General features: G+C 54.6%; 1 protein-coding gene across 13 annotated transcripts in view; it reads right to left on the minus strand.

The window, feature by feature from the left end:
- PTPRS (protein tyrosine phosphatase receptor type S) overlaps positions 1-10,891 on the minus strand; it is a 90,398-nt gene that overhangs the window by 32,315 nt on the left and 47,192 nt on the right. For 8 of the 13 annotated variants that reach the window (XM_015651590.2, XM_015651588.2, XM_015651585.2 and 5 more), the window contains 5 exons: positions 8,543-9,124; positions 7,636-7,769; positions 7,326-7,470; positions 1,716-2,021; positions 129-322 (listed from right to left, as the gene is read on the minus strand). In XM_015651590.2, the coding sequence (XP_015507076.1) occupies positions 129-322; positions 1,716-2,021; positions 7,326-7,470; positions 7,636-7,769; positions 8,543-9,124 (1,361 nt within the window). The remainder of the gene's footprint in view (positions 1-128; positions 323-1,715; positions 2,022-7,325; positions 7,471-7,635; positions 7,770-8,542; positions 9,125-10,891) is intronic. The other 5 variants (XM_015651593.1, XM_015651592.1, XM_015651597.3 and 2 more) reach the window with 1 other exon arrangement.

Consider the following 10,891-nt stretch of genomic DNA (forward strand, 5'->3'; position numbering starts at 1 on the left):
CTGTGTGGGGGCACAGCCGAGCTGCAGACAGCCACAGCTCGCCCCAGGTGCCCCCTCTGCAGAGCTGCACTGCCCGGGACGAGCCCCCAGCCCTCAGTGCCGCGGGGCTGGGGCAGAGGAGCCCTCACCTGGGCGTCGGCCAGCATGATGTCCTTGATGTGGGGCAGCCCCCTGGCCTCGCCGTTCTCCATGCGCACGTAGTGCACCTGGTAGCCGCGGATCTGGCCGTGCTGCCGGCTCGGCACCGGCGAGCGCCAGAACACCTGGATCGCCGTCGAGTTCAGCACCTCCACCTCCACCTTCCGCGGCGGAGCGCTGGGCACTGCGGGGACGAGCGAGGGCTCCCGTCAGCCGGGGCTCTGGGCAGAGCCTGGCCCTGCTCCTCTGGGACACACACGCTGTGAGCCCTGAGCGAGCGCCCAGCACCCGCCACCGGCCTCCCAGGGAGCTCCGTGGGACCTGACCCGCCTGGCCTGCACACAGGGATGGGAACAGCCCATCTCACCCCCTGCCTGCCTTCCACAGGCTCCCTTGTGCCCAGCTTGCTCCAATGGGAGCAACCATGAGAGCTCCAGGTCTCGTTCTGAGGGCAAGGCAGTTTCCAGGGGGCCAGAAGAGCCCAGGTCCTGCCCGTGGGAGGTCAGGGTGGGGAGGATCAGGAGAGGGCTTGTCCACGGTGTTCCCTCGTCTCTCTGGCAGGACAGGGGCCTGGGGGCTACAACCACTGTGGAATCTCAGTACAGGAAACGAGAGATGGAATTTGGGTTGAATCTTTGGAAATGCTACAATTACTAATAGGGCATGACAGCTTCATCTACCAGGAAATCACACTTTCTGAGCAGGGTACTCTGTTACATTTGGATGTGGGCAGAGGCTCAGGGAAACAGGATTGGCACTGGGGATAAACCTGATGCTTTTTAAAAATTCTTTTTATTTGGAACAGATGAAGAACACCTGAAAAATTCAGGACTTCTATATGTTATTTACCTAAGTTATATTATTTGAGGTCTTACCCTCACAGTGAGGGTGCTCCTCTCCCTTCATGCACCCATTCATGCTTTTCCCTGGTTTTATTTTGCTGTAGAAATACCAGGAAAATTCAAGTCTCTGAACTGCTGTCACTCAGGATTTTTGAAACTTTAACAGAGTTTTCCTTTCTATGACTGACAAAAACTCTGATTTAAGGAGGAGGTTGTAACAAGGAATGTGTGGGAAGAACTCTTCAGTATTTTAAAACACGTGCTCTCAGGCACAGGGTGGGATTCTTGGGGCTGTCCCATGCAGGAGCAGGAGCTGGACTTGGCTGATCCTTGTGGGTCCCTTCCAGCTCAGGATATACAGTGATTCCAGGAAACCAAGTTCTGGCAGCAAAGGTTTCCTCAGAGCAAAGGTTTTGGTGCCTTGGCTGCTCCTGGCTCAGTGAGAGCATCTCTTCAGGGGCAGTGGTGCAGACAGGACTCAGAGCTATTAAGAAGCTGCCATAAATCCAGGAAATGCTCTAGGGCAGGGCAGGAGAACCCTGCAGACCCCGGTGCTCAGAGGGCTCGGGGTGGTGGCACCAGAGGATGCCACACAGCTCAGACCTCAGATCCCACTGCAGCTCTGGCCTGGCACCACTCCAGAGCCACGGGAAGGGCCTGGCTGCGTCCTCCCGGCACGGGAACAACCCCCTCCAGGGACAGGAACCCCCAGGAGAACCCAAAAAGCTCCCTCACCATCTTCATCCGTGCGGACGATGACCGGCGAGCTCTCCGGGCCCGGCCCCACCTCGGTGTGAGCCACCACGGTGACGCGGTACTCGGTCCACTTCTCCAGGGCCTCCAGCAGGATCTGACTGGTGGTTGGGGGGATATCATTCACCTCCTTTAGCTCCGTGTCCTCCGAGTCCAGCGCTCGATAGTGGACGCTGTAGCCGGCCAGGACGCCGTTCTGGCTCTCGGCCGGAGGCGGCCGCCAACTTACCAGAATGGCGGTGGAGCGGGTGCTGACACATTTTACATCTTGAGGGGGGGCAGACGGTTCTACGAGGGGGGAAAATTCAGGAGCGGGAAAGGGAAAGAAGGGAGAGGGGAGGGGGGAAAAAAAACAAAAGATGGGAAAGATAAAAGAAAAAAAAAAAGGAAAATGATAACAAAAAAATCTAAAATAAAACGTACGAAAGTTTGGTTTAGGAAGATAAAATTAAAAGAGAAGAGAGCTTTTTGTTGTTGTCTTTTTTTTTTTTTTTTTCCAAAATGAAGAGATTTTTTTTAAAAAAAAAAAAGCCAACAGAAATTAAATGGGGCATCAAAACTGAAATGGTGTAAAGCAAAAGACTAAACCAGCAAGCGGGCCAGCCAAGAGGGTTCCTGCTGCTTCCACTAAGCTGGCACCAGCTAAGCACCCAGCTGCACCCTATAAAAGCCCTTTCCTTTGGCTCCCTGTTTTACAGCAGCCTGGCAAATCCTGCTCTGGCTGGGAAGGCACTTCTTTCCAACCTCAGTCTCTGGGATCTCGAATTCCTTTGAAGGGATCTGTGAAAATTAAGTAAGAAAAGGAAATCTTTTGCCAGGAAGCTTAAATTTAAGAGTCTGTACCTCCAGATGGAAGTGATTAGCTGTCCCCAGACTGGAGGAGGCCAAATCCCACACTGGGAATGCCCAGGACACTGCCAAGCAGCCGTGTTTAAAGAGGAGGGTTTTGAGAAAACACTTGCAGGAGGGAGGCAGTGGGTTTGGGGAGGTGTTCAGGTATCCAGGGCATTTTCCAAAGCAGCAGCAGGTCTAATTCCCACTGCACTTCTCTGCCTGGTGTTTCTAAACATCCTGGGAGAAAACCTGGGGAACTGTGGCCCTACCCAGGCACAGACGCCTGTCCAAGGGTCACCAGGAGGTGGGAAGGTGGAACCCACAGCTCTCCCTTGAAGCTCCTCTTGTTCCATCCCCTGCTCTGGGCAGGAACAGCTTCCACCATCCAGGGTGCTCCTTCCTGGCCCTGAACGCTGCCAGGGGTTAGACCCCACTTCTGCCTGGCACTAATGACTGATCAGCCCAGGGAGTGTGATACATTCCCAAGGCAAATCAATATATCCAATATCACCCAACTGCAATAAAGAGCTCTGAACTCTCTGCAGACAGGGCAGGAAACTGGGCTGAACTCACAAGCCCCCCCAAGTATCATCTGCAAGAAGCAGTAGATCAGTGCTGGTCACTGCTTCTCATTCCTCTGATGCTTTTTAATCAACAAAAAGCTCTTTTAGTGAGGAATGATTGTTTTCAAACCTCTTACTCCCAGTCCTTGAGTCAAACCCTGATGTTTAGGCCCAGTTTGCCTTGAGGAATCTGTTAAATCCAGTCACACTTAGCCCAGCTGGCACTGAAGTGAGAGCCACACACTGTCCAGGAGCCTCCAGGAAACAGAGAAAGTGGCTTTTCAAAAAGGGCAGAGATAATCCTTCCACTGCTGTCTGAGCACCCTGCCCAGTAGGACGTTTTGGGTGTTTTCCTTCCATTTTTATTCATTACTGCTGTCTTTAACCTGGCAGAATGACCCCCTTCTCCCCAGCACTCCCAGTGAGGAGGCTGACAAGCCCTGGCCATGGCTGGCCACGCAAAACAACACAGAAGATGTCAAATGAACCAAACCAAAAAGAACAAACTGGAAAATAAAACATAAATCAAGCCAATAATTTGAAACAAACAAACAAAAAAAAACACCAGAAAGGAAATCATAATAATAAAATAATACTGATATAAAAAGTGACTCCTTCCAGAACATTCCCAGTCTGTTTACCTACCTTCCACGCTTCAACTGCTAACTTATAAGACTTTCTTACAAGAGAACAAGAGGAACTGAGCTACAAGGCCAGACCAAGCTCCTGGTGGGTTTCTGTACATGACTGGCTTTTAAAATGCCACTCTGCTCATGATGAGTCCTCCCCTCACCAGCAGAACCCCAGCTATTGCAGAAATGGCAATTTGGGACCCCAATCTGCTCTCTTTTGCCAAGAGCAGGACAGCACATTCCCAGTGACAGATCTCCTTCCCTCTGGCTCTCCATCTGCTGTGATTGCTGCACCACCTCTCCAGGACAGGGGTGCACTGCTCATCCGTGTCCCAGAACCAGCTCAAGGATGGTTTCAGGGTATGGAGGGACAGACTCAGCCCTCTCTCATCGCTGCCATGGTGTCATTCCCTTCTTTTTTTTGTCCTCAGCAGAGGCTGGGCATGCTAACATCCACCTTTCCTGCTTAGTTCCAGCCAAAGCCACCACAGCTGAGAAACCCACTGCAGAGAGGGTCTGACCTGACCTACCCTTCATCCTGCACCTCATTCTGAAAGCCCCAGAAGCAGAGCTCAGCTCCAGCTGGCACTGGGGTCACTGTGTGCGCTGCCACGCTCGCTCACTCACCCTCTACGCTCCAGCACAGGGACCTACAGAGAGGCCCTGGGGTGAGGCCTCCTTTTGGGATGGTTTTGCACTTTCTGTGGTCCAAAAGACGGGGTGGGGGTGGGTGATGGGGGAGAAGGCCCAGGTCCTGCCCGGCCCCCTCCCCGTCACCCCTGGACGGCAGCAGCGGAGGAGAACAGCCAGGGCTGCTGGCTGGCCACGCTGGCCACGTCTCTGGGAGCTCATGGCACTGTTTCCTTCACAATCCAGCCCAACCTGTGTGACCCTGGGGACGCTGGGGACAGGAGCCCCGTGCCACCAACCCCGCCGGGGCTGCCAGCTCAGCTCAGCCCTTCCCTGGGCAGGGAACCAGGCCCAGGCAGGAGCCCCCAGGCAGGAGAGCACGGCCTTGGCCTGCTGGCTGTTTTCACCAGCGCTTTGGGACCCCTCCCCACCCTCCCAGGGCTCCAGGACATGTGAGAGTGTCTGCAGAGCCACGAGTGGTGAGCCTGCAGCCACAGGGTGGACTGTATTTGTGAATCTGCTTGAGACCAGCCAGTACTCACCTGAGCTGCACCTTTTACATGCTTTAAAGTTGACTGTCCAAGCCACAAGAATGACCCTTACTGACCTTGCACAATATCATGTTTTTTAACCCTTTAGGTACCACAGACTTTGGGTATTTCATTCACTTCATGTACTGTGAGGAGGGGGACAGGAGGGAGAGCGGAGCTATGCGAGGGGGGATCCTTTCTTGGGCAGGAACAGAGGGTGAGGAAGCCCCATTGTTCCTCTACACCTGCACATGCAGCCTCACAGCACCCACCCTGCCACCCCTGCCTGCTGAGCACGCTTTGCCCTCTGGAATTTCCGTGTGGGAGAGTTGCCAGGGGAGCCTGGGAAGGTCATGGCTAACCAGGAAGGGCAAACCAGCTTCTCCCAGCCATCAGAGTCTGTCAGTTTTACAAGCTATGTCTCTGGTACTTGAAGAGTTAAAACCCAGCTACTTCAAGAAGAAAAAGATACTTTACCTTTAGTTTAATGGATTTTACTTTGGTTATGATGCTCAGGAGGAGCCACCCTGGCAGGGAGGTGCAGGGAGGGGCTGCCACATGCGGGTGGGTGCTGGAAGGGGACAGCAGGAGCGGCAGGAGGACCAGGGAGAGGCTTTGTCAATCCAGAGACAAGATGCCATCGTGGTGTGACATCGCCCAGCAGGGACAGGGACAGCAGGGAGCTGGCTCACGGGTGCAGGACATGCAGGCAGGCAAGCAGAGAGCAGAAGAGAGAAGAAAGAAGAGGCATGGAGCGGGCCAAGGAGGAGCTGAACGGAAAAGGAGCTGAGGAGGGAAGACACAAAAGCCTGTCCCGAGCCAGAAGGTCTGTGAGCCGAAGGATGTCACCCGGACCAGGGAGAATTGACTCGTTCCTCCAACAGCCAGCCAGGAAAAAATGTTTCACCATGTTACAGGACACTGACAGCTCCCAGCTGATGTTCTTAAGAGCATTAAATTAATGAGAGTCTCCCTATGAAAGCTGAGCTACAGAGAGAGAAACCCGTCCGTGTTCTGGGCAGATGCCAAGTTAGAAAAAGCCCCAAAGCCTTCCCTTTTCCCAGATCCCCTTTCCTTCACCCTTAAGGGACAAATTTTCACTAAGCCCTACTGCCACCAGCTCCCACACCCCTCTTCCAGCTTGTGTTATTGAACCAGAAAGCACAAATCCCAGACCATCTTTGCCTCCCGTCCCCACAGGTCTCAGGGAGAGAAACCCCTTGGAAAACAGAAGCAGAGTGTAAGTTTAACACTTATTTTTCAGGTCCTTTCAGTTCATTTCCCCCACCCCACAGAGATGCTCCCTCTGACAGTACCACACTGGGATCAGAACCAGCAGATGTGCAGCAGTCAGGAAAGGATTTTCCTATGAAACGTAGAGAGAGTATGGAGAAAAAGAAAAGAAGGAAAAAAGGGGAAAAACATTTGAAGGAAACAAAAGCTAAAAAATCTTTGAATGGAGTGGAGGCCTGAGAAAGCCCCAGTAAGGAATTCTGTCTGTGCAGAAACAGACTCCCCTTTCTTCCCACTCCTCAGGGGACAGAAAGAGAAGGAGACAGGGAAAGGGAGAGACAGCAGGATGTGACAATTAAAAAGCCCAGCTGAGAGCCTGCTGCTCCCCCTTGTTAGGGACTCTGAGGGATGGGAGCAGGGCTCTCCCTCCTCACACTGGTGACCAGAGCCACTTCTGAGTTAGTTCTGCTCCCGGCTACTCCAAACTGCAGCGGAGTGATTTAGTAGAGATGAGAGGAGACAGAAAACACAAAGAACAGCTGCCACAGCCACTCATGCAGTGAAAAAACACCTCATTTAAAAGCAAAGATCTGTGAAAAGCCCAGGTTGAAATATTGCCATCCAGGGTTATTGTCCCCAGGGCAACAGCGAAGGGAGACAATCCATTAAACTAAAACCAGCTCGTTTTGGTTGCACACACTCCATCCTGGTATCATCAATATCCCCCTCGCAGCCTCCACAGGGCTCCTCTCTCCCAGAGCCCAAACGGGACCATTCCCAGAGCTCCAGGCCTTCCTCCCCTTGGCTGCAGAGGTGCTCATGGAAGAGAGCATGGGGACTTCTTCCCCAAAGGCTGGGGAAGGCTGGGGCTGTGAGCAATCACTTTCCTTCTCCTGTGCCTCCCGCTGCCCGTGTGAGGGACGGGCTGTGGCTGCCATCCCCTGTGCATGCTCAGCTCCACGGCCCCCACCCAGCCCCAGAGGACGGCGCTGCCCTGTCCCAGAGCCCAGCTCTGCTCCTGGCTCAGGTCCCAGCTGAGGAGCAGGTCCCAAAGGTGTCCCCCCTCCCTGGAGTGAAACGCCACCCCCAGCTCCGTACCCCTGTGCCCACCATCTGTGGCTCCCTGACTGGGGTCCCCTCAGAGAAGGGTGGGAAAGGAGAGACACCTACTAGACTGCAAGGTGCGCTCTCGGACCTCCGGGGTGAAGGCCCCCAGCCCCAGGGCCGAGCGGGCGGCCAGCCGGAAGACATACTCAGTGTTGGGCTTCAGGCCTTCCACTGTGAACGAGGTCGTGGGCTCAAAGTTCTTCAGCACCTGGGATGGGCGAGGGGGGAAGAGAAAATAAACCCAAACAACAGGCAGCAGAGGTGAGGCCTGCCCAGAGAGAGACGCCCGCCCTGCTCCCCTCGCTCCGACACCGCAGGGAACGGCGCGGCCGGGGAGCTCCTCAGCCCCAACCCTGCTCCACTCTGGACTCACCTCCTTGCTGTGGTCTCCTTCCTTGTAGAGGAGCTCGTACTTCACTATGATCTCCTGGCGTGGGGGGCTCCACGACAGCACAATGCTCGTCTCGGTCTTGGCCTCTGCTCGGAAGTTCATCGGCTGCCCAGGAACTGGAGCCGACGGGGCAGAGGAGGCAAGATGAGAAACAGGAGAAAACACATTAACTTAGCTAATTAGGAGGCTCTTGCCCTGTTTTCTTCAAAGCCTGTGTGGGAAGAGCACGTCAGCAGCAAAATGCCACACTGCAGCGTGGGCAGGGCCTGCCTCTAAAGCTGTGGAGCCCCATCCCCTTGCAGGACTCCAGCACATCCAGGGCTGCTGGAGATGGAGGAATCCCAGTGGATCATATGTCTCTTTCTCAGCAGTGCAGAATACAACCCTTCCTATCAATCCCAGTATTACAAGACTCTGGAGGTCGGAAGCCCATGAGCAGCCCATTGAGGACACGGGGTTTCCTCCCATACCTCATGCCAAAAATGTGCTGGGTGACAGCCCATGATAAATCACCTTGTGTTTGCAGCTCAGCACATAAGGCTCATTCCTCACTCATCTCTGACAAAGCAGTTCCTGGGTACTTCAGGCAGAGTTAAAGTGTCACCCCTGCCTGGGCAGTTTTACATCTTACATCTTTACATGGAATGGTTTTGAGTTGCAAGAGACCATAAAGATCATCCAGTTCCACGGGCAGGGACACCTTCCACTACCCCAGGTTGCTCCAAGCCCTGTCCAGCCTGGCCTTGGACACTCCAAGGGCAGCCACAGCTGACCATGTGCCAGGGCCTGCCCACCCTCTGGGGAAATCCTTCCCAACACGGCGTCTAAATCTCCAAATGTAAGCAGCAGCTCTCCTCCCCACAGCCCAGGTCAGCACGCGGGCGCTCACCTCCTTGCTGCGTCTTAACCTGGATGGGGTCGGACAGGGGCCCGTCCCCCACGGAGGTGAAGGCCAGCACTCTCACGGTGTAGGTCTCGTCCTCGAGGAGGCTGCCCACGGTGGTCAGCAGGCTGTCATCCACGTTGTGCTTCTGCCAGTTGCTGACGGGCTGGTCGGGCTCCATGGTGTAATAGACTCGGTACCCTCGGATCTGCCCGTTGGGCTCCACCGGCTCTTCCCACTGGATGATCATGGTGGTGCTGCTCAGCATCCGGCCCTGCACGTTGCGGGGGGCACTGGCGGGAGCTTGTTCCCCAGTACGGGTGACCACCGACTCACTGGGCGGGCCCTGCCCGATGCTGTTCACTGCAGAGACCCAGATCTCGTACTCGGAGTTGGGGCTGAGCCCCCCGATGCTGTAGCGTGTGGTGGTGATGTCCTCCTTGATCTGGTAGGGTCCGTCCTGGCTCTTAGACTTGTACTCAATGACATAGTAGGACACGGGGTCTGGATTTCCAGAGTCCCAGGTGATGGTGATACTCGTCGCTGTCGTCTCGGTCACCACTGGCGTCCCAGGAGCCTTGGGAAGTGCTGAGAATCAGGAAGAACAGGCATTTACAAAAACCTGCAGATGCTGAAATGGTGCCTAATTGGTCTGGTTAGGGCTGCAGGAGCTGGAGGCACAGCACCAATCCCAGCAGCTCAGGAAAGTGCTGCTGGAATATGATGAACCTAGTTATCCACTCTATTATCCTCCTTAAACTGCTCCATCAAAGGCAAAGCGTTCAGCTAAACATCTGGAATCATTAGCACAGGCTTCAGCTGCACTTCCACCTGCTCCGGGGGCAGGGAGGGAGAGCAGCTCCTTCCCAGCACGTGCTCACACCTCCCTGGGCAAGGAGTGGCACAGGGAGTGCTCTGCTCTCCAGAACAAATGCCCAGAAATGCTGGGAGGGCTTCCCTGGAGCCACAGAGCTGTGTTCGTCCCCTCTCCTGGCCAGGGAGTCCCCCGTGAGCCTGCTGGGGACTGCAGGCTGCTCAGCACTTCAGCTGCACCTGATACATGGGCTAACTTCAGCTGTTCTCAGCCTTTATGTGCTGTCCTCACTGCACACTTCCGACCCTTTTCAACCTTTCTTTTCAACTTCTTCTTATTTATCATGGAATCTCAGAATGTTTTGGGTGGAAAGGGGCCTTAAAGCCCATCCAGTGCTGCCCCTGCCATGGGCTCAGACATCCTCCACTGTTCCAGGTGGCTCCAAGCCCTGTCCAACCTGGCCTTGAAGCCAAACTTCTCTAGACCTGATCACAGTGAAGTCTGAACTTCTCCTTTCACCTTGTGCCCGGGAGAGCTGCAGGTGCTCACACACAGGAGCAGAGCAGGGAACAGGATCCAAACAAAATCACAAAAGACAGAAGATACCAGCAGGGTGAAATTCCCTGTGTGAGGAGCTGGGAGAGCTGGAAGCAGAAGCAATCTGCCCTACACAGCAGCTTTTCAGAATGAGAGGGTAAGACAGGGAAAAAAGGGAAGGAAAGAAATACTCAGGAAAATAAAGAGGACCTGAGTCCAGCCCCAGGCATCTTTCTGCTGGCACGAGAGCCCCACTGCCTGTGCAGAAGCCCAGAACAGGTCTTGTGCCAAGAGTCTCTAGTCCCTACTCATTTCTCCTGTCAGACCTTCCTCAGACAGATCACTGATACAACAGCATTGTTTTTTCTTATCCCTCCCTTTCTCCCAAGTGTTTCTCCTCTTCCCCACCCGTGGATCCTTTCCCACCCTCTCCCAGACCCCTCACGGGCAACACCGGTTCTTGGAGCAGACACCAGCTCACACAGAGCTCTACACTCACCCAACCTCAGGGGTTCCTGCTTGGGTTTAATACTCCCCTGCTGAGGACAGAATAGATTGAAGATGGCACCTGTGCTCCTCTTGGGAATCACTAGCTGGAAGCTTATTCCCCATCTTGCTGGGGCAACCATGGCCACTAAGATGCTGGAACTAAGCTCTACTGCAAGGGTGCACATGCCAGAGGTCCTCAGGGCCTTGGCTGAATCTCAGGCCTTGGAACAGGATGGCATGCAGGCTCCAAGCCATGCAGGGCTCCTTGCACAGTGCCCAGCCAGCCTCACGTCAGGACAGACACAGCATGCGGGGATTTCAGTCACAGTTTTCTTCGTAACAACCAGCTCAGGTGTCCTAAAGCGAGGGAAGGTCTCCAGCCACCAGCTTCCCCTCCCTGTGGGTTTCCCTGTGTGTGGGATCCCTGAGGACACAGATCCCAGCACGGGGCACTCATGGTGCACCAGCCTGTCCTGCCATCCAGAGCTCCACGTGCACACACAGGTAAGGACAGG

This window comes from Parus major, chromosome 28, assembly GCF_001522545.3.
Source record: "Parus major isolate Abel chromosome 28, Parus_major1.1, whole genome shotgun sequence".
NCBI lineage: Eukaryota > Metazoa > Chordata > Aves > Passeriformes > Paridae > Parus > Parus major.